Genomic DNA, 24,547 nt, shown 5'->3' on the forward strand with positions numbered 1-24,547 from the left:
CATGAGAACTGGACGTGGGGAGGGGTAAGGGGCATTTTGCTGAGTGTGGACCACTGAATAGGTGTTGCCCTTTGCTGCCTCAATGATCCCCCACCAAATCGAAAATCCTCTCTGCAGCTTTGTTAGCCTGGCCCCCAAATCCATGAGGAACCTAGAGAACAAACATGGTGTGTAGTATCCTAGGGAGATGTAGGACAGGAGAAACTACAGAAACAAATCCTTGTTTGTTTTTTTTTTAAAATCTTTTATTGTGATTTGGGTAAAAATTTACAGAGCAAATTCACTTTCCATAGAGCAGTTCACATACACTTTGTCTCATGACATTGACCACAATGCAATTTACCACAATGCAAGAGCTCCCCTCCCCCTTCCTCTCGATAGTTACCTCTTCCCTGTGTCCATCCCTCCATGCCCTCCTGCCCCCCGAGCTGTCTCCCAGTACATAAGCAGCCCTTCTTTCTCCCATGATTGTTCTCTCCAAGGAATGTATCTACCTCAGGTAAATGTTCAACTCCTATGCCTGTCTTTTGTTTGTCTGGAAGCCACAGGTGTGGGTTCAACTGCAGACCTGAAGAGCAGCTAGGGGCCATAGTCTCAGTGGTTCCACCAGGCTCTATCGGACCAGCAAACCTGGTCTCCCCCCACTTTTTTTCTCCAAATGATTTTGAGTTTTGTTTCACATTGTTCTCCCAGATCCAGGATCCTTGGTTTTTAAAGAACTCACAGTTCTAACTAGTGACACAATATGTAGATGTTGAGGAACACTACACGACAGGAGAACAATCACCCAAAATAGGAAAGTCAGAGATGTCACTGGAGAAGAAAAACAAGAGGAACTCAGAATGGCATGACGTCAGTCGTGTAAGATTCTCAGTGGTGTGAATCCACAGCTGGACTCTGAAAGACGTTGTGAAAAAGCCTCGTGAAAATGAAAGGTAGGAGCATCCAACAAATTTAAGCCATGTTCAACCTCAAGGAATTTACAATGGTGTTTACTGTAATGTTAATAAATGCCCATCACAAACAAGAAAACACAGACTCCACGTTACGGTATCGACTAAATGCTATGCAAAAAAGGCAGCTAAGGATACTACTAAAACGCCAATAAATGGACACACTGACCTAATTAAATTTCTAAGTATTTGTCTACACACATAAAAGATTTCATTGGTAAGATAAAATTGAAACTTGCATTTATCCAGAATGAGCAAAATATATTAGTTGTTCATGTGTTTTAAATATTTGAATTCTTTTCTCTTATACTATAAGATCATGTTAGAACTAGAATACACTGTTAGTCAAAATATTATTAAAAATTCAGGGGAGAGTTCTATGAGGTCAGTTTTAAAACAGTGAGTGCAGAATTTCAGATGCTTATCTGAAGCTTTTTTTTTTGCCAACTACAATTTTCGACACCCTGAGATTTCTTTTGCTGTCTCTTGAGAGTAGCAGATACTATAACCTACAGGAAGGCTGCTAAAACATAATGAGTATTTGTCACAATCAATGGCTAGAAAAAGATTTTCAGTATATGATTTCTGAATCATAAATCACATTTAAGTGGCCAGCAATACTTTTAAACTTGAAATTGTGACTAAAATCGTTATTAGAATAATGTATCTTACAAAAAACTAGACTTTCATTTAAAAATTGAAGCTGTATCAAAATTAAACATTTCTCAAACACAATCAATATATACATAATCTGGATACATTTTAAGAGCTCTGGTAGTCTAGTGGTTAAAGCATTTGGCTGCTAACCAAAAGGTTGGCAGTTTGAACCCACCAGTTGATCAGTGGAAGAAAGATGAGGCAGCCTCCTTCTGTAAAGATTTACAGTCTTGGAGAACATATGGGACAGTTCTACTCTGTCCTATATAAGTCACTGTGACTTGGAACTGACTCTATGGCAGTAGGTTTGGTTTTTTGGTTTGGGTTTGGATATACTTTGATTATATTTTAAATCATGAAATTACAGTTTTTGTAACTACAATTTTATAATTTATAATTTTATACTATATAATGATAAGATTAATATCATTATATAGTATAAAATAGCACATACATGTTTATATATGTATGTGAGAGTGGTGACCCTGATAGAGACAGTTATAGCAGCTACATTTATATAAACTTCTTTACTTAAATCCAAAAATGGACTGTGATTGGATCCAGGTATCAAAAGGACAAATATGATTTATGAGATAGATGTGTGATAAGCAGAAATAGGGAGGAAAGTTAAAAACAAAGAAAACAAACTCAAGACCTGTAATAATTATATTTTTACACTTCAGCTTTTCCCAAGAGATTATCAAAACAGGTAAAATTCATGGCCAGGGACAGTGTTCACAGAATTCTCTGGTGCTGCTCACTTTCAACAGTGAGAAATGCCTCTTGGAAGCAAGACTACTCAAATAGTAATGAACAGAATTCAAGATACAGTAGTTAGTTCAAATGTCCATAAATTCAGATGCAAATGCAAATTTTCCGAATCTACAAATCTCAGGTGGGTAACAGTAGAAAGTATGGCAGGAGTTTTACATATATCTATGTCCTAATTTTAGCCAAAAAGTTATCAATGATCCTGGGTGACCTATAAAGGGGTATTAAGTATTTTAACATGGAGTGTTTTGCTAAGTCTAGATCTACACCGATCCCCTGGATCCACCTTAATGGCACAGCAGGAGCCTGGGCATAAGATCTAAAGATTCATCTCTGAATGTCACGCTAGGGTGAATGCCTACAGCACTTCAGGTACCAGCAATTATCTGATTTGATTAACAAAGCCCAGAGTTTCTCTCCAGATCCCTTTGTGTTAATGAAGTTTTTCTAAGATAGATGAAATTTCTAGGTGGTGCAAAAAGTGCTGTGCTGCTGACAAGAAGGTTGGAGGCTGGAGGTCCACCGAAAGGTACCCAGGAAGAAAGGCCTGGCAACCTACTTCCAAAAAATCAGTCACTGTGCACACTGTGGAGAGCCATTCTGCCTTCACACACTTGGGGCGCCAGCAGTGGAATCGACTCAGTGGTGACTGGTTGTTAAGACGGTACAATACAGCACAAAGATTAAACAGACAGTGGCTGGGGTGGCCTTGCACTGTTATCACTTATAATCTTGGGCAAGTTAATCTGGCTACTTCTCAGTTTTCTCACTTGTAAAATGAGGAGTAATCAGTCCTACTTTTGATTATTAATGACGGGTTGCATACAAACTGCTTAACATAATGTCTAGCACTCATTAGGAAAAAACTTATTATTTTTTGCTGACGGAACAGGGTACTCAGGTAAACATTAATTGTAGATGATTACCTTTAGTTCTCCAAGAGGTCTCTCACAATAGCTCACTGGCACTGCCTCTCAGTGCTGGTTCCCATCAACTCTCTGCTGCCTGTGGCAGTACCACTGCTTTGCTGCCCTGACAGAGTACTGTACGGATGAGAGAAACACGGAGGATGGGCATGCCCTCTGCACACATTCTTTTTCTCTACCCTTCAGTCATTGTTCACAACTTGTTTAGCCCTAACTCCAAATGAGAAGTACACTCAGTATTCAGAGCACACACATATATGACAAAAAAAATAAAATAAAATAAGGTTTCCTGAAAACATGATTTAGAAAAAAAAAAGAAAAGAAAAGAAAAGAAAAAAACAGCCTTAAAGGGTCCTCAGATACGCAGATCCTTTCAATTTGACTTAAATACCAGCACCACCACAAAAAAAAAAAAAAAAAAAAAAAAAAGGTTCAGAGTCTCTCAAGGTTCAGAGAATAAGAAAAATGGCACAGAGACACTTTAGATGAGACTTGAGGAACACTGGGTACTCTGGGGAACATCTATGAAGAGAAAGACTACTTGGCAAAAGACCAACTCCCTGGAGAGATTTTTACATTATCAACCAAAAGGAACAGCAAAAGGCCTCAAGGACACTTCAGGAAAAGAAAAATACAAGCATTCTTTCCACTATGGGAGAGAAGCTTAGAATTAAGTTTAGGAAATGATGAAGGAAGGAAAATTCTGAATTAGATTATTATAAGTCTAGAAACACAGGTGGCAAAGAAGTTCTAAATGTCAAGATGTATGTCTGAATGGCTTATGAAATTCAAAGGATTGAGAAAATGTCACCCAACAAGTGTAGGTGCATCTAAATGTACAGACCCAAGTAGCAAATGGAGGGGAGCAACATCTGAAGGTACCTCCAAGGCTTGTCACCTTGTGCTAAGAGAGTTCAATGGGCAGAAAGAGAAGCAACTATTCAGGGACTTGATCATCATACTTTTTCTCTGATGTCTCCACTGTCCATAAATTTAAGGACTAAGGCTCTGGGAAATGAAAAGCAGCTACTCTCCACAAAAACGAAAAACAAACAAAACAAAAACCAAGCTGTGGATCAGTCTCAAAGGTTACAAAACTTCTTTTATAGGATCTTCGGAAAATGTATGAGAAAATCTCTCCAACCCCCCACATGCAAACAAAAAAAGAATTCCAAAAAACTCTCTCAAGTTTTGGCTTTCAACACTTAAGGAAAGAGTCACACACCCTTAAGCCTCTTCTCTTTCCAGAATGCCTTCTGTCATGAATAAGTGTTCTGGGGGTGGGGATAAAAATTCTTTGTAAGCAATCTGTTCTCACATATTTTACTGTTGTGAGAAAAGGACCATGTAACAGACAACAAACCCCAAAGACTTGGCACAAGTGAACAAAGTTTAGCAACAAAGTTAACTGGACACATACATTAAGTGAAGGAGCTCTGATGGCACAATGCCTAAGGCACTTGACTGCTAACCAGAAGATTGATGGTTCAAACCCACCAGCTGTTCTTCAGAAGGAAGATGGGGCAATCTACTTTTGTACAGATTCACCACCTCAGAGACCCAAAGTGGGTTGCTATGAGTCAGAATCGACTTGAGAGCACAGTGAGTTTGGTTTTAGTTTTGGTTACATATCAAGTTATTTGTGGTAGAAAGATGCAGCATCTTCCATAAAGATTTACAGCCTTGGAAAGAAACTCTATCAGGAAGTTCTTCTCTGTCCTAGAGGGTTGCTGTGGATTGGAATCAACCTGACAGCAGTGGGTTTGGTACAATTATCACTGTGTTACACGGTAAAATGCCTTGTTGTTGTTAGGTGCCATTGAATCAGTTCTGACTCACAGTGACCCTACGTACAACAGAACAAAACACCGCCAGTCCCGTGCATCCTCACAGGCACTGCTGTGCTTGAGCCCACAGCTGCAGCCACTGTTGAGGACTGAGTTGCCTTTACACAATCAACTGGAGTTACCCAGTTAGGAGTGAGGATAAGAAGAGGAAACAAAGTAGTGAGTTGTTCTGATTATAAGAAGACATCTGACTGATATCAAAGCCAGGGAACCTGGCAGGGTGGCCCAAATCCTAAGAGTGTAGCTCCCCACCGTTTCTCTTTTCCTGGGGCCAGTTGCTGGGTAGGAAACTGCAAATTACAAACAGAGCGGGTGGTGGATAGCTTCTGTTTGCTCTCTAGACCCACTTCCCACCCTTCCCTACCCTCTTCTCTGCCTTTGAAAGCTAACCTTTGTGGACTACATCAACAAGCAACTTTGTCCTTTGGCTTGTTCTTGGGTCTAGCCAATGGAAGATACACACAGTAGATTAGAAGGCAAGAGAAGGAGGTGAAGGTACATATTCCTTTGGCTCCTTCTTGGCCAGCTCTCTGTACTGGCTGTCTCTAGCAAAAGCAGTTACAGCTGCCCTCCTGAGTTAGACTTTCTTCAGGCATAGGAGTGGGATGGTTTCCCACTGTTCCTAGCCCCAGGGTGCTACACCATCCCTTAACCCTGCACATTGCTGTCAGCTGCCCTTGACTGAGTCACTCTGACTCATGGGGAGCCTATACCCAAGAGAATCAGACCATAGGGTTTTCGTTGCTGATTTTCAGAAAACCTCGCTTCCTAGTCCACCTTAGTCTGGAAGCTTTGCTAACACTTGGTCAGCATCATGACACACAGAAGCCTCACTGCCAGACAAGTGGTGGTATGCTCGAGGTACACTGGCCAGAAACTGAAGCTGGGTCCCCTTCATGGAAGGGAAGAATTCTACCACTGAACCACTACTGCTGTCTTAACCCTATTACACTAAGGAACTGCCTGTTCACCTGTGTCCCCACACTGTTCCTTGAGGACAGAAAGAATGCCAACCATGTGCATTTTGTGTTCCCAATACCTACCTTCATATATGATTCATTAGGCAAATCCTTGACAATGTGAAAAGAAGAAAACTGTTCAGGGATTTGAGGAATGAAAGGTATGTAATCAAAGACGTAGAAAAGGAAGTTATTTTAGGGAAATTCATTTGGGGCTAATAACTACTAGAAAAGGGTAATGCTCACGGAACTTAAACATTTTCTCTCAAAAAAAGAAATGACCAATTTTTATGTCAATATTACTCCCATTCTCCTGTATCAAAGCTAGAAATGTGCTTGCTTCAATTTCTGAGCCCCCTACACATTTTGCCAGTTTTTATCCTAATCTGTAATTGTTTCTTGTCTGAAATGGATTTGCAGTTCTCCTTAGTCAACTTTTTTTTTAAGCAGTCAGTGACAGCACCACTTTATTTTCTAAGTATTGGAAACAACCAGATTTATATCAATTTTAACTTAATGAGCAAACTTTTGATCTTGAAATCTAATTCATTAAGATTTATTTATTGAATTTCTCAGTTTGATGTAGGTCCTTAGCTGTCAATTATGCTTAGGCACCATCACCAAACCGGGTGTGCTCTTCCAGCATGTTGTTACAGTCAGTGAGCACCAGCTGCCCCCAAGCGGTGCTGCCTGCAGTCCTCCACCGCGCAGGCGACCATTAAAACAGGAAACCAAAGAAACCAAGTGGGTTAGGAGTTCTCTAATAATTTCATTCTGATCATAAATCATTCTCTGCCTTTTCTAAAAATGCCAGTTTTGATGATGACATAAGATGATGTGTTACATTTTATTTTTCTAGTCTTATTGATATCCAGGATAGATTATAAAACACACTTTTTTTTTTTTTTTGCCTTGTAAAAAATTTTGAAAAGACCGTTTTAAAACTTCCTCCTTTATTATTCTATATTACTGCCCTCATAAATATACACACTGCCTTTGCAGGTAGATAATTTAATCTGGGAGTAAAATTCAAGTGTGAGCTAGAACCATGTCAATTTTAGAAAAATTAATAGATGCTGGTTACCTTGGGTTTTATAGATTCTCAAGTGCTTTAATATGCATATGATGTCATTTATTCTTCAGAACTCTAGGAGATAGGTATTATTACCTCTGTTTTAAGATTGAAGCGTTGCTCTTACTTAGGTTCAATGTCTTTCTCAAGACCACATAACCAGCTGGTGAGAGAGCCAGGACCAAAACTCAAGTCTTCTAACGTGAAATTCTCAGATACTGACTCTATTCACATACATAAAATGATACCAGTTGCCCTATACTTGATGCCAATTGAGGCCAAGATATTCCATTTTCAAAGAAGATTAATCTAATCACAGGACTTATTTCTATGACCCTTCTCTGAGTAATGGCCAACAACTTGATGCATATTCTTTTTTTTTTTGTATAAGGTTTATTATTTTTATTTTATTTTTTTTAATTTTATTTTGGTTTGGGTGAAGATTTACAAAGTAAATTCACTTTTCATACAGCAGTTCACATAATATATTTGTCTCATGTCATTGACCAAAATTTACAATGCAACAGCTCCCCTCCCACTTCCTCCCCATAGTTACCTCTTCCCAGTGTCCATCCCTCCATACTCTTCTGCGCCCTGAGCTGTCTCCCTGTGCATAAGCAGCCCTTCCTTCTCCCATGATTGTTCTCTCCAGGGCGTGTGTCTACTTGAGGTAAATGTTTAATTCACATGCCTGTACTTTGTTTGGCTGGAAACCACAGGTGTGGCTTCAATTCCAGATCTGCAGGGCAGCTAGGGGCCATAGTCTCAGTGGTTCCACCAGGCTCTATTGGACCAGCAAACCTGGTCTCCACCGTCTTCTTTTTTTTTTTTGGATGCATATTCTTGTCCAACAACTCACATTATTATTTATAGTTAAGACAATCTTAAATCATAAAAGTGCCAGGCTTATGTCCAGATCTGGATTTCTCATGTGGCAGAATATAACAGAATTGATTGCAGAAGCATTTTCCTTTTTGCATGAAATGTTGACATATTTATCAAAGAAAGCATTGATGTTCTCTTTATGGAAATTAAATGAAAATGTACTGTCCCTTCAGAAAAATATCTTAATACTGTTTCATTACATTGACTTTTAAATCAACTCTTCTAAGTTAATTTCATTAATATCAATTTCTACCTGGAAATGAATAATCCCAAAGAATTTAAAGAGAGATCAACTGTGAAACATCAGATATGTTGAAAAATCCCAGGTTAGGACAAAATGAGATGTATGATTACAATGTCAGAAGTTTTAGTGAAAAACTGACTGATTTGGATGGTCTGTTATGAGTAAAATGCATTATTTTGAAAGATTCGTTTTTATCTTCCTGGTTCTCATTTGTAGTTCAAACAGATCCAGCTACTATATAGATGAGATGCACCTAAGTTAAGGGTTACCACATAAGCAATACCAGATGAATGACTTGATAACTGTTTCCTAGTGTAACACCATTATTACATTTTTCACTGAGTTACCTTTGGTCATCAGCTCCATTTTGACAGTTATTCAAAACAATTCTCCAAAGATCCGAGGATACCAGTTTCTTCTGGTCATTCACAAGATTGATATCTGGCAACTGCAGTTCACAAACTTTGCTTTCAGATAGACTGAATTCTCGAAAGGCAACAAAAACTTTCTGGAGTTCATCCCAGTATTCCAAACTACAAGGAACCTATGTTAAAATAAACAAGATTTTAGGAATTACAAATACAAACTATGCTTCTACATTTGCTGAAATGCACATTAAACCGCCATAAAAGTTTTAACATTAGTAAAACTTTTAAAAGGGGATACGGTTATAAAAGAGAATAGGATAGGATTTCTTTTCTTTTTTTAAAATTTATTTTAAAAGACCTGCTCAAGAATAATATGTGAAAACAGCCAAGACACTTTCTTAGGTAGAAGAGAAATAAGGAGGAATGGTTCTAAAAGCTGTTAAATGTATCATAAAAATGGTAATTAAAAGAGTAAGTTTGGAGTAGTAGTATAAAAATAGATTTAAAAAAAAATAAACACCTCACTGCCATTGAGTCGATTCTGACTCATAGTGACCCCTCCTTGGTTTCCCGAGGTGGTATCTCTATGGAAAAAGATGGCTGAATCTTCTTTCCAAGGAGTGGCTGGTGAGTTTTGAACCACCAGCCTTCTGGTTAGCAATCAAATGGCTTAGGCACTACATCACCAGAACTCCCAAAAATAGATTCAAATAGTAAAATAGAAAGTCCAGAAGAAGTAGCAGTATATATGGAAATTTGAGTATGTGATGAAGATGCCATTTCCAATAAATAGGGGAAAGATGGAAAAACGAAGTTGCAAGAACTGGCTAACCATTTGGTGAAACCAAAAGTGGGTCCTTACATTACTTATTACATGAAAATAAATCCCAAAGGGTTAAAAAGTTAAAGGCTAAAGACTAAAGCATAAAAAAAATAAAACAGCAGTTATTATTTTTATCATCTTATAACAGGCCAGCCGTTTCTATGTATGACATGAAATCCATGTAAGTGGGGGGCAGGGGATCACAACTGAGTAAATCAAATGATGAAAAAGCAGGCTAGGGTAAGACATAGGAAACAGTGAATGAGAATCCCCAGGTGGCAAACAGTGAAGGTGCTTAGCTACTAACTGAAGGTTGGTGGTTCAAATTCACCAAAAAGAGCCTTAGGAGAAAGGCCTGGTGATGGACTTCTGAAAAAGTAGCCATTGAAGAACTGATTACGGAGCACAGTTTAACTCTGACATGAGTCAGAAATGACTTGACAGCAGCTGCTGGTGGTGATGGAACGTTCAATGACAGATCAAAGAACAACTGCTCTGATAGCAGAGAGCTCTGACAAATCAATAAGTGATACGCCCACAGAAAAATAAGCCAATTGTTGGGATGAGCAATCTCCAAGTGTCCTTGCATGTTCTTGCTGGGTGTGCCAAGGATACAAAGCCCTGGATGCTGTTTACTGGGGCCATTTCTCAGGGTTGTGTTTGTAGCAAGCAATCTTGTGAGATGAGGTGATGTCTCTCTGCAGGACAAAAAGCAGACTTGCTATTAAAAAAGGTGGATCCGCCAAGCTCCGTGTTCCTCAGCTGTTGACACATATCTGCTGTGTGCACAGCATCTAGCCGGAGCCCTTCTGCATCACCTCTGTCGGACGCAGGCATGAGAGGAACCAACGCAACATGACGCTCATGCTGCTTGCTATGCCATGCCTAATGCAATCCTCTGTTTCTCACTCAGGAGTCTTAAGTCTTCTGCCAAATCCAGGAAATAGTAACAAGATAACTTACTAGGTTGAATTAGGGTAAAATACCAGATCCTGACAGCAATCATGTCACAGAAGAAATATAAACAGCTAGTAAACATGAAAGATACTCAACTTTACTAATACTTAAAGAAATGCAAATTAAAGCAACAATGTAATATTTTATTAATTTGGCAAAGTTTAAAAAGACAGTTCCAATTTTTATACAGGTTTGGAAAAAGGCATTCCTACACAATATTTTTAGATAACAACTTGGCAATATCTATTAAATGTTTGGCCTACAAAGGAAGTACATTCTAAGAATTTATTAACAGAGATTCCAATGCAAGTGTGTGTGTGCACATGGATTTTGCAGAACAGTTTGGCAGTATCTATTAAATGCACACTTCCTTTAGTACTGCGTGTATTAGTAAGGAGCTAGAAACAGCTCAAATATTTATCAAGGAGGGGTCGCTATGAGTCGGGGCCGACTCGATGGCAAATAACAACAACAACAACAACAACATAGTGGTCATACCATGCACATCTATAAAATAGATCACTATACAAACATTATGAGTCGGGGCCGACTCGACGGCAAACAACAACAACAACAACAACAACAACAATACAAGCATTAAGATGAAGGATGGAAGTCTACATATATACTAAACAGAAGACATTCAAGACACTGTCAAATTAAGAAAATGAGTTTTAAAATACTAACATTTGAGATGATCTGATTTGTCTTAAAGCTAACAAACAAAGAAAAGACTGGGCTCAGATGTGTCTATTGCAAGCATTCCCAACTACCATCTTCAGTGCTGATCACTGCCTCTGTCTGTCACCTGTATGACTACAGAATGTCAGAGAACCCATTCCACCATGCAATTCCTTATTTACATGTTTCTGTTAGTAGCATCTGAGTTTCTTGAGGACAGAAATAGCACACTATTTTTTAAAAATACCCTTAACATCTAACACAGTGTTTGGGCCATAATAAGATCTCAATAAAACCTTCCTGGAGGAATAGAATCCCTTCTTTCCTAAATAAGATTTTAATTTTTCACTGAGGGGTGGTGGTGGGAATGACCACCACCTCTAACTAAGCACTTTTCTTTAAACAGTAACTTGACCATCCACGATGGAACAGATGCTAGAGGGAAGAAACAAGAACTAAACAGATACACATAAGCAGCTAAAAGTGTGCTGAAATAAAGACAGATGTTCTGTGTAGTGATAAGGAGACTAACATAACCCATGCTATCCATTTTTAGCTACTTTTTCTTGAAATTCCCTGCTTTCTGGAGCAGAATTCTACTGCTCGACTGTTAGTCAGCTGTACTGTGGTGGCGTGTGTGTTGCTGTGAAGCTGGAAGCTATGCCACCAGTATTTCAAATCCCAGCAGGGTGAAGTGCAAGACTCTCAACAAGGTGGATTGATGCCGTGGCTGCAGCTATGGGCTCAAGCACAGCACCGACGGTGAGGATGGTGCAGGACCAAGCAGCGTTTTGCTCTGTTGTATGTAGAGTCATTTTGAGTTGAAACCAACTTGAAGGCCCCTAACAACAACATGGCAGAATGTCCCTTTCTCTTGGTTTTTGTTCTTATACTTTCTTTCAGCCTGAAAGAGCCCTGCAGTCTCTACTATCTTACTGTCTTCTGTCTTAATCTTTCTCATCTGTCAAAGCGTAAATCAAATATCACCTTTCATTGAGCCTTTTCAACTCCCCAGATGGAAAAATTGTCTCCCTTTTCTGAACACCAATAGTATTTTTTAAAATGAGAATCTGTTTCACAATTCTCATCATCATATACCTCATATTACAGTGATGTCTGTACATAACATCTTCCCTGGTAGACACATTCCTTGAGGGAATGATTTCCATTTGGCTAAAATTTTGGATTCTCACAGCACCTGGTATGGCATACATAATGAAATGTTCAAAAAGAGCTGCTGAATGAATAAATACTTCAAATGAATGAATGCATATACATACACTGGGTAATTCAGCCCATCTCTGGTACATTAAAGATTCTCCACAAAGAAGGACAGAAGATGAAAGCAAGGACTTTGGAGTCTGAACTAACGGGATTCAAATCCTAGCTCCATTAGCTATGAGTTTTAGGCAAGTTCTCTAATATTAGTTCTCATAACCCTAAAAAGAAGATAATTACAGAACAATCACTCACATTGCTGTGAAGCTTAAATGTGACAGAGCACCTCTTTTAATAGTGCATAGTTAGGGCTTAGGAAAGGTTAACTTTTTATTATTATTATTGTTATTCTCGTATCAAAACACTTCTAAAGCATGGTCATTGTTACAAGAATCAGGTAGGTTGTGATAAAAGTCCTGCTTCTTACATTTTTCAACAATGGGTTAGATTTCTAAGAGGAAAAAATAAACAAACCTTGAATCAGAATGATCAGGAACATTGCAACCATAGTGTAATAGGATTTTCTGCCACATATCTATTAATATGGGGCTCTCCAGGTAGGCTATGACTTGAGAGATAAAGGTATATATCTTCTTATCTTCTCTGAACTGCCATTGTAATAGATTTCACCAATGATGAGTCAGTCAGCCTTTGGCTTAAGCCACCCATAATCAGGAATGGATGACACGTGGGAAGGGGGTTATAAACTCTAAGAAGATGTGTGAGAATGTCCTTGAGAGAGGGTAAATGAGTTTGGAAAAACTATATTTAATACACCTACACAAAGGAGTAAGTCCTAGGCGGCACAAACATTTGAAGCCACCCAGTGGTACCATAGAAAAAAAGGCCTGGCAGTCTGCTTCTCTTAAAAATGTATAATTTTTAAAAGAAAACTCTATGGAGCAATTCTAGTCTGTAACACATGGGGCCACTCTGAGTAGGAATCAACTGACAGCAACTAACAACAATACAAAGGTATACAAACAATGTTGTTGTACACTGTCGAGTTAATTCCAACTCACAGTGACCCTATAGGACAGGACAGAACTGCTTCATAGGGTTTCCAAGGCTATATAATCTTTACAGAAGAAGTCTGCCACATATTTCTTCAGTGAGCTGCTGGGGGGTTCGAACAGCTGACCTTTCGGTTAGCAGCTGACACTTAACCCCTGTGCTACCAGGGTTCTTCCATACAAGTCATAGATACATGCAAACAGTAGAACATAATGTTCAATGAAGTATTCTTAGTGGGAAGTTACATAGAAAAATAAGGTTAAAAAAAAGAAATCGCTTCTGATACTATCTCCAGAAGTTCTATAGTAAAAATAATAAATAGGTTACGAAAATTAGTTGTCACATTGGAAAACAGAGTTGTGCCTTTTCTGATAGCCCACAACAACAACAAAAAGAAGGAAGTTTCAATGGGCAAGGGTTAGAATAGGTCCATTATATAAGGCAGTCCAAACTATGAACTATTGTGGGAAGCCATTAGATAGTTTAATAAGGGCAATGAAAGTGGACTGGACCAACACTGGGACTAAGGGAAGTAGAAATTGTGGGAATTCAAAAAGAGATCTGGAGGAAAGCCAAAGAAAAACTTTATTTAGTTCACAACTTTGTGTGAGGCTGGCTTTGTGGTTATATACTTCAACTGGAACATTCCAGGACACCCTGAAACGTCAGAAAACAAATGAAAATAAACTACTACAGCATTATATCCCAAAATATGTTACGTATTTATCAGGATTTTCCTTTATAAAATCAAAACTAAAAAACCAAGCTGAGTTTTGAGTCGATTCCCACTCACAGTGACCTGATAGGACAGAGCAGAACTGCTACTACGGCTTCCTAGGCTGTACTCTTTATGGAAGCAGACTGCCACATCTTTCCCCCCAGGAACAGATGGTGGGTTTGAACCACTGATGTTTTGGCTAGCAGCGATGCACCACCAGGGCTGGCATATAAAGAATGTTAGTGAGGTGAGCCATACTGCTGCTATTCTTCTTTCTGTTGTTGTTTCTTAAGGTCTCGGTTCCTGTGTGACCTTCTCCTCCGCATCCAACCAATCAGATCTCGTTGTTATGGTTGTCCAGTTTGTTTGTTTTTTTTTATTGACTCATAGTGACCCCATGTGATAGAGCAGAACTGCTCTGTGGGGTTTTCTAGGCTGTAACCTTTATGGAAGCCCATCTCTTTCTCCCATGGAGTAGCTGGTGAGCTAGAACCACCAAACTTTTGATTAGCAGTTGAGTGTCACCAGGACTTACCCACTGTGTCACCAGGACTCCTTTAGCTAATAAAGGGGCATTAATAAATTCACTCCAAGTGAAACTCCTGTTGAAAAAACTTCAAATTGTGTGCCCATACGTGCACTTGTTAAAGAGACATATTCTTTTTTTTTCCCCTTAAAAGAATCTACTTGTCTTCAAAATTTCAGAAAAGCTGGTAAATCAATGCTAAGTACATTTAGTATTTTAAAGAAAATTTTATTCAACTGTCCACTGAAATATTTATTAGTGTAATTTATAAAAGAAAAGCTATATAGTAGAAGATCTTAGATAGAGTGGGAGAACAATGTGGAACAAAACTCAAAATCATTAAATTAAAAAAAAGGGGACCAGGTTTGTTGGTCTGATAGAACCTGGTGGAACTTCTGAGACTATGACCCCTAGCTGCCCTTCAGGTCTGGAATTGAACCCACTCCGTGGCTTCCAGCCAAACAAAAGACAGGCATATGAACTGAACATTTACATTAGGAAGATACACTCCTTGGAGAGAATAATCATGGGAGAATAAAAGATCTATGTATACATAGGGAGACAGCTTGGGGAGCAGGAGTGCAAAGGAGGGAAGGACATAGGGAAGAGGTGGCTATCAGGAGGAAGTGGGAGGAGAGCTGTTGCATTGTGGGAGATTATAGTCAATGTCATGAGACAAAGTGTATGTAAATTGCTGTATGGAAGATGAATTTGCTCTGTAAACTTTCACCCAAATCACTCACACACACACACACACACACACACACACACACACACAGAAAGAATAGCAGCTCTGGTAGTGTAGTGGTTAAAGCATTCTTGTTGCTTAAAAAAAAAAAAGCCAGATATTATGCTATTTCTCCAACCCTCAAAGAAAATCTTGTTGGCCTCATATTGACTTAGGATAAAATCCTGGCTTTGCCACTTAAATACTCTGTGAACTTGGGAAACTATTTAATGACTGAGCTTCAGTTCCCTCATTTGTGAAATGAGGGTCATAAAAACCTATATTGTAATGTTTTAGGGCAAATTAAAAATGTTGGACTTTATCTTAATGCAAAATCCTTGGAGGACTTTAAAAAGCAAATAAGTAATGCGGTCAAACTTATGTTTCTAGACATTTTTGGATACTGTGTGGAGAATGGATTAAAAAGCAGCAAGAGTGGATATGATAAGACCAAGTGGGAGGCTCCTGCAGTGGTCTGAACTAGAAATGCTGATAGCTTAGAGTGGGTTGGTGGCACTGGGGTGGTATGTCAGGGATTCTTAGAATGTAAAGATTAACAAGACTTGATGATCGAGATATGAGAAGTGAGACAGAGGTCAAGGATGACTCCCAGGTTTCCGGCTTGAGAAATTATGTGGATGCTAATGTCATTTACTGAGATGGGTAAAACTGATTTGTTTCTCTGGGGATTAGGTTTGTGGTATGTGTGGGTAGAGAAGGGAGATCACCAGATCATTTTTAGACCAGATGAGTTGGAGGTATCAAGTGGAAATACTGATTAAGAAGTTGGTTATTCTGGTCATGGGAGAGAAAGTTAACTGTGTTGATGTTTAGTTATAGGTTCACTCAGCATTTGACTTTTGTCAACAGAGTAGTAGGAGGAGAGAGAGCAACAAAGTTTAGGGTATTTATTTGCAAGAGAGTATTTTAAATAACGAATTAAGACTCTCTACTAGTTAAGAGGGACGTGAAGACAAAGTGAGCTGATGGAAATATACAATTGGATGAATGACCATAGTGGAGGTTGTTGAATAAGTGGGCTAGAGAGCTGCGAGACATTGAGAGAGATCAGAATGCTGGAATGAATGATTCCAGAGGCAGAACAGTTTTGAATGATGACAATGTCCAGGGTATATTTCTGGGAGTGAGTAGTTAGATGGAGCAAAAGAGATCACCAGAGTGAGGAGGTCAAGTGAGGGTTTTGGCTGGGTCATCCACATGGATGTTGATGACAGTGAAAAAAGACCCACAGTCAAGGACCAAAGACCTCATTCCCTCAAAGAATGAAGGACAGTGACCAAAAAGTTAATAGATGGCAACACCAAAAAGAGGTGAAGGTGATATAATTGGATGGAATGAGCCTCAAAAAAACAAAACAAAAAAAACCCAGAGTGATTTTATAAGAGGGTAGAGGGCTAGTGGCCTGCAAACAGTTCTGGAGAGCAAAAAGAACAGCCATTTCCTCCCTTGAGGTGAAAGGGATGGAAGAGAATGCGTAGCCTCCACTTCAGAAACCTGAAGGGTCATCGACCTCCAGACAGCAGCCAGATTTCAGTTAAAGTGATGGGATAAAGGAAATGCTTGAAGAAGATGAGGTTCAGAGGAGTTCACTAAGCACAGATTAGATGTTCTAGAGGGCTCAGGAGGAGCACTCGTGAAGCGGGAGAACAGGGGGGCGGTTAGAGGAGGAGAACGCCACCAAACAGTGTCTAGACAGGAGAGAATAACTCTTATAGTGACTGGAAAAGAAGAAGCTGAAACACGTGTTGGAATTAAGTCTAGATTTAGGAGGGATAGGGACAATGGCCATGATTCTGAAAGTAACAGATTGGTACTTCCTGAGGCCTGGCTGGCATGCCATATACTCTCTGATCTGTATTCTTGAATAATATAAGCCGTGTCTCTAATAAATTCCAGCAAGAGTCTGGTACATGGTATATGCTTAGTAAATATTTTTTGAATTACTAAATGAAGATAACAATCTTCCCTTCTTTCACAGTCTTGTTTTACATACCGAGTCCTTCCTTCAAATTATTTTGCCATCACACCCACTTTTAACAAACTCTGCATTAGCCCACTAGTCTCCCTTTGTCTTTCAGCTGAAAGCTGATATTGCCCAGCTAATATCTATTTTGGTAGTGACATAATTAAACTAAAAATCTAATGTGGTCATATTGTACTCATAGCTTCACATGGTATCAATTAATTACTCTCAAGGAATAATTCTGGGCTCTATGTTGTGTGATCTATTTAAAATAACTTTATTATGTGCTTTTATGTTCTAAAGAGATGATGTGAATGGTCTTTAGTTACATATCTATAACTGAGGATTTATTATTAATGCCTCCACTGAGTAAGTTGAAGAAAAGATGACTATTCCAAGAAAGTCTGGTTGCCAAAAAATAGTTTAGAAAGCCTGAATATCTAGTACTGAGTCATGGGAAGTGGGAACAAGTAAATTGGTTTCACTGGAAAGCATTCCACATGTAACACATGGTACACTTCAAATGACTGTCAAGATAATATATATTTTTATTACATTTTGTTTTCCTATCCAATTTTTGACAAGACCAAAAAATTAGCCAGCCATACATAATAAGCTGTACTCTAAGCATATGTGGTCTTTGCATATGAATATATTTTAGGTTGCATATCTGCCAGTTGGTAAGAGCACATCTATTTTTGCATTTAAAATGTTATTCTACAATTTGTTTCAATTTGATGGCTAATTTGGGAAGATTTGCATGTGTGTTGGTCATTTAAAAATATTTTTGGTACAAAGAATATTTTGGCACTTAATTTGTTTTCATTACTTAATAGTACTGCCAAGACTATTAGCAGGACTGCAACTGCCCATCTGTCCTCATGGAGAAATGGTTCTGATTTCTCTGTGTAGGGGCCACTGAAGCTGGGCTGCTGCCTCTTTATCCCCACTACACAGTTTACGCACAGAAAAAGTGTCTTGTGTATATGTGTGCACACTAAGGAGTTGGTGGGTAGAGAGAAGGGAGATGTAGTAACTGATGTATGCAGTCAGTCTGCTTTAATTGTCTTTTTTTTTTTCACTATTGTGACGAGAGAGAGAGAGAGAGAGAAAGAGAGAGAGAGAGAGAGAGAGAGAGAGAGAGAGAGAAGCTGTGTGTGGCCTGTCAGTGAGTACAAAGCCAGCGCCTTCACTCAGTGCTCAGTTACTAACGCCTGGCTATAGCTGCGGATACTATCCTCATCACTTCTCCCACCACATTTCCAAATTTCCCTGGATGCCAAGTCAACAGGTGGTTGTAGTGAAGTGAAGAGCAGCTGCTTCTCCACCATCATCCATGTTGCTGGTTACAGCAGTAATAGGAACAGTATTGGCAGCTGTGTTAGAAGGAAAACAGCCTTCTGAGCTTGTTGTTGTTGTTGTTATGTGCCGTTGAGTCGGACCCGACTCATAGCGACCCCTCCTTGGGTTTCTGAGGCAGTATCACTACGGAAGTAGATTGCCCAACCTTCCTTCCGAGGAGTGGCTGGTGGGTTTGAACTGCTAGCCTTCCGGTTAGCAGTCAAATGCCTTAGGCACTATGCCACCAGAGCTCCCACCATCTGAGCAGCCTCTTACAATTTACAAAGATCTTTCAGATACATTGTCTTAGCAAAGAAAATATTCCCATTTTGCAGATTAACTCAAAGTGCAGGTCAACAGTCAGGTAAGCTGCTCAAGCTTATACATTTAGGAAGTGGTGAGTCTTTTGGCTTAAAATCCTCTGCTCCTTAAACTTATTCAATTACCATAAGAATAAAGGAAGAAAACAGACCCATAATTTGTGTGGAAAAATCAAATCCCACAATGAACTGTAGGGAGATAGCAAATGAATTCACATCTGTTCTCCTTCTGTTCCAACACCAGCTGGACTTGTAGCACTTCTTCCTCTGACCCAAACCACCCCAAGGAGGTGAGATCTCATAAGTTAAAGGACTTGTGAGACTGCCAAGTCAGCATGTTGCCTCAGATGCCAGCTGCAAGCTTGGAGGTCCCAGGACATGCTCACTTCTGACTTGCTGGCTGCAAATTCTAGGGTTCCCTCTACACACTCAGGATACCAGCTGGAAACTCTGAGGTTCTCAGCCCCCTTCCATCTGACCTGCTGGTTCTCACTACCCTCTTGGGTTAGACTCAACTCACAGCAAGTGCTATACTTACGAATACAGTTTTACTGCAGCAAAAAGGATGCAAATGAAAGACCATGTAAGACAGGTCTGGGATGCTTTTCAACATGGAGCTCCTGCCCTCCTAAGCACATGGGTATCTTTCATCCACCAGGAGGCCCAGAGCCTTTATTGAGGCCTCATTATGCAGTCACAATTGATTGAATTAGCCCACCTCCCCTAAGGTCAGCTGATAGAACCAGGTGCTTTCTTGTCTGGCCAGCACATAGCTTGGTCACCTCATTAGCATATCTCAGGTATGTTCTGGAGGCCTCATAAAAACAATCAAATAAATCTCTGGGGAAATTTCAAAGTTTTAGAGATTCTCTCAAGAACCAAGGAAAAAGACCAACCTTGTTGGGTAATGTTAATGTAAACCTCACTGTATTATTTATGATGTTCAGTTCCATCTTCTTTAAAGTGGATGCTAGGAAGCAACCTGAATGCGGACCACTCTTGCATCTTTAACATTTCAGCGAATCATTTACAGTTGCTTGGCAGTATTGCTCTCTCTCTCTTTTTTTTTTTTAAACCAACTTTTTAATTGATTTTTTTCTAAGTGTTCAACTAAGTTTTATACAAACAACTCTTTCTTTTTATCCTCACATTTCATTGGGTTTTGTAATATTTAATTAAATTATACAATTATAATAACAAGTGCAATTGTCATAAACAGATTGGAAGTAAAGATAACTGACTCTCGCTAAGCACAAGCAACTGGTGGGAACAGAAATTGAGGGCTTCTTAACAGTCTCTACCACCATTAAGTGTGCTGACGTCATCAGTCAGAATGCCTTTCAGAAGGAATGGAATTTGTTACTGGCAGTACACTAAGTGAGGGCAGGTTAAGACAGCTTTTAATTGTATTGTATCAACAATTAGAATCTAAGAATAAATGTTTTTCCATGTCTCTAAATCAATGCCTTTTAAACTTTTCTAAGAGAAGTCCTCAGTGAGACTGAGTGCACACATATATGCATAATTGAAGGCAAAGTTTCTAATACTCTTACCACATGCAATGCCCACTGCTATTGTCTATTTTTTTCCCCATATTTTGAAATGCTGATTCCAACTCATGACGCTAATTTCATGACCCAAAATTGATCATAACACATAGTCAGAAAAACTCTGCTGTAGCGGAAAGGAGACAGTACCAGGAGATTGGCAGAATAAGGAGTGCACACTTCAGACTTTAATAAGAGATACACCTCCCCACTAGTCTTACAAGTAGCCTAAGGAAAACCCATGGTTGTCGAGTAGATTTTAACTTATAGTGACCCTATACGACAGAGTGGAACTTCCCCATAAGGTTCTGAGGCTGCAAATCTTTACAGAAGCAGACTGCCATATCTTTCTCCCACTGAGCGAATGGTGGGTATCAACCACTGACCTTTTGGTTAGCAGTTCAGTGCTTTAACCATGCACTGCCAAGGCTTCTCAGCTTAAGAAAAAAGCCAAGCAAAAATACAAAAGAATAGTGCAAGCTCATAATCAGCTGTTTTCCACATCTAGTTTCTAAAACCTGAAATAGGTCTAGATATACTGTAGGTTCCTAAACAAAGGCACAAACAGATGGACTAGAGTCTAATATGAACAGTATCATCCCCACAGCGTCATCTTTTTTCCCCTTAGTATTTTAGTTAAATGAAAGCTTAAGAAAAGTAAAGGCTCCTTGCTCTTTCAGATGCATTATGAGTAGGTTTCCCAAATAATGGGTGCTCCCTTAGAGATCAAGCATCTCATAAGAAACTGCCTGTGTCCCAACGATAAAGTTTTCTTTTGTTACTGCAATAAATCACCAGTAACTTAGTGGCTTAAAACAATACATAGGTATCTTCTCACAGTTCTGGAGAGCAGAAGTCTAAAATCCAGGCGTTGGCAGGATTACACGCTTCTGCAGCCCTAGCAGAGAATTTGCTTCCTTGCCCTTTTCAGCTTCTACAGGCCACCTGCAGTCCTTGGCTCGTGGCCTCTTTCTCACATCACTTCAACCCCTTGCTTCTATCACCACATCTCCTACTACTGACTCTGATTCTCCCACCTCCCTCTTGTAAGGATGCTTGTGATTACACTGGGACCATCTGGATAATCCAGGATAATTTCACAATCTCAAAATCCTTAATTTAATCACTACTATAAAGTCCCCTTTTCCAAGAAAAGTAATATATTCATAAATTCTGGGGATTTGGTTATGGACATCTTTGTAGGGGTGGGGGAGGTTTTTATAGCCTACCACACCAATGCATTCAGATTCTGGAAGCATATGTTTCCCCACTCTCCACTCTAAATCCCATCTCTGATCAGGGCCTCATCGGTGAAAAAGAAGGCAAAATACAGTACAATTTTTTGTTTTGTTTGTTTTTCAAATATCACCTATGTTGTTGATGGCACATAACAACAAGAAGAAGCAAGAGTAATCTATTGGCTTTAAAGAATATGATCCCAGTATTCCTGACATTAGTTTTATTCCACTCACAGATCTGTTAATATGGTTCTCCTTTCAGGCATTATGTGTGTGCGTATTTTTGTGTTTACAAATAAAATTAAAATTTTTATGTAGCAAAACCTATCTTTTGTTTAATGATTCTTCTGTTGTGAAAACTTTTAGGTTTGGATTTGGTAAGTATTCAATTAATTTTCTACTAGTTTTTCTAAGACGTGGCTTTTAAAAACAGCTCACTCCATACAACTTGGACATCCTTTTGATATAGAGTATACTCTAAACTGACTTATTTCCCCTATACTCAACCAGTTATAAGAACACACCTTTCTTCATTATTTCTTTCCCTTATCAAATATTAGATAATTAGCTGTAACAGGTCCTATTTCTGGGATATCTATTTTGTTTTGGGACTCTGTACTTTGACTATTGTTTTTATTACTATTAATAATGAAATCCAATAGTAACACTATTTAAAATATTTTTTAAAATTGGGCAGGGATAATATCTCATTGTTTCTTTTAATGCATTTTATCGAAACAGAATTTATGTACAGTGAAATCCACAAAACTTAAGTGACATGGGTCAATGTGGTTTTTTTTTTTTGCAGTGTTCCCTCCCCTCGTCTCCCACCCCTGGCAACAAACACAGAAAGTTTCCCTCCATACATAAACCTTTCCTTGACCCTCCACAACAACGAACTAATACTGTATTTGTCCATGATTGACTATGTCACTCAGCATAATGTCCTCCAAGTTCATCCACGTTATGTAGTATTTTGCAGACTCTACATTATTCTTTAGTGCTGCTTAGCATTCCATTATGTGTATGTATCATAGTTTGGTCATTCACTCTTCTGCTGTAAATCTTAGAGATAAGTCCCTTGCCAGATATGTAATTATCGGCAAATATTAATTTGTTGCTGTCATTTTTGTTAAGTGCTTTTTCATGGTGTTGATTTCGTTGTTCCATATAATTTTCTATGCTGAGATCATTTTGTTTATCAATCGTGTTATCACTTCCTTCATTGCTATTGTTTTAGTATTTGCTGAATATTTATGCTGGTCCTCTTTTTTTGATGTAAAGGTTTATCATTTTTCTTTGAGGTTTCCCTGTGATTTATAGTTTTCTTCCCAAGTTTAGAACAGTCCGTTCTATCTTGTAGTTGTCTTGACTTCCCTATCATCTAGAAGTTCTGTAACAACACAGTTTTTTCCCTCTTTTGGGTTTGTAGTGGTCCTCATTTTTATCAATTGATGTCTCTGGTTCCCTGTTTACAATCTTGTAGGCTTATTTACTTTGGATACTTCCATAGCTGGGTTGGTTTCTGGGTTATATCATCATGTGTGCTAATGGTCGGTTGTTGTTGGCTGTTGTTGCTTCTCTGTCCAAAGGGCTCCCTTTAGCATCTCTTGTAAGGTTGGTCTGGTTTTAACAAATTCCCTTAATTTCTGCTTATCTGGAAATGTCCTAATTTCACCATCATATTTGAGGCACAGTTTTGCTGGGTACATAATTCTTGGTTGGAAATTTTTCTCTTTCAGTGTTTTATATATATCATCCCATTGTCTTCTCACTTGCATAGTTTCTGTCAAGAAATCTGAGCTTAGTCTTATTGGTTGCCTCTTGTAGGTAACTTTTTGTTTTTCCCATGCTGCTCTCATGATTCTTTGTCTTTGGTTTTGGTAAGAGTTATGATGATATGTCTGGGTGATTTTCTTCTGGGGTTTATTCTGTTTGGGGTTCATTGGATGTCCTGAATGGATATATTTTCATCTTTCATCATACCAGGGAAATTCTCTTCCAACAAATCTTTGACAATTTTCTCTGTGGTGTTATTTGTCTCTTCCTGTTCTGGAATTCCGATGGCATGTAGGTTATTCCTTTTGATGGTATCCCACATGAACCTTAGGCTTTCTTCATTTTGTTTTGATCTTTTTTCTGATTTATCTCTTTCCAAAGAAGTGTTCAGATATTTACCTTCAGTCTCCCTAATTCTGTCTTCCACTGATTCAATTCTCCTTTGCCCATTCAATGTCTTATCTATTTCTGAAAATTTAGTATTAATCTTCTGGATTTCTGTGCATAGATTTTTTTTATCATTTCTAATTTTTCATTTATTTTGTTCTTGTATTGTCTTTTGAAATTGTGGTAGGGTTTTCTCTGTGTTTTCCTTGATCTGTCTCTCAATCCTTTGAAGATACCTAAATATAATTCTTTTGAATTCCTTATCAGGGAGTTCCAATGCTTCATCTTCTTCAGGGATGTGTTTTGGGTCTGTATCCTGGTCCCTTTTTATCTTGCTTCTTTGTGTGGGCTGTGATGCTCTGTTGTCTGTGAGGCATTATGACTTTTTTTTGTGTTTATATTTAATTGGTGATTGTATGTTGGAGTGACTTACCCACAATTTTTGTTTTCTTTGTATGTTATCCATACAAGCAAGGTACTGTGCTCCTCCATTCGATAGTTGACAGCACTTATACACTCACCACCTATCTTCTTTCCTGTTGTCAGCTTCTCATATGTCCCTGCTGACCTTGATAAACAGAGCCTATTCTTAGTCTCTGGAATCC

General features: G+C 38.8%; 1 protein-coding gene across 1 annotated transcript in view; it reads right to left on the minus strand.

Moving 5' to 3' along the window:
- Positions 1-24,547, minus strand: part of VPS13B (vacuolar protein sorting 13 homolog B) — a 1,115,876-nt gene that overhangs the window by 153,331 nt on the left and 937,998 nt on the right. Inside the window, exon 39 of the mRNA XM_007934836.2 lies at positions 8,662-8,858. Coding sequence (XP_007933027.1) covers positions 8,662-8,858 — 197 coding nt within the window. The remainder of the gene's footprint in view (positions 1-8,661; positions 8,859-24,547) is intronic.

Source organism: Orycteropus afer, unplaced genomic scaffold (genome assembly GCF_000298275.1).
Source record: "Orycteropus afer afer isolate SDZICR_OR568_19922 unplaced genomic scaffold, OryAfe1.0 scaffold00021, whole genome shotgun sequence".
Classification (NCBI taxonomy): domain Eukaryota; kingdom Metazoa; phylum Chordata; class Mammalia; order Tubulidentata; family Orycteropodidae; genus Orycteropus; species Orycteropus afer.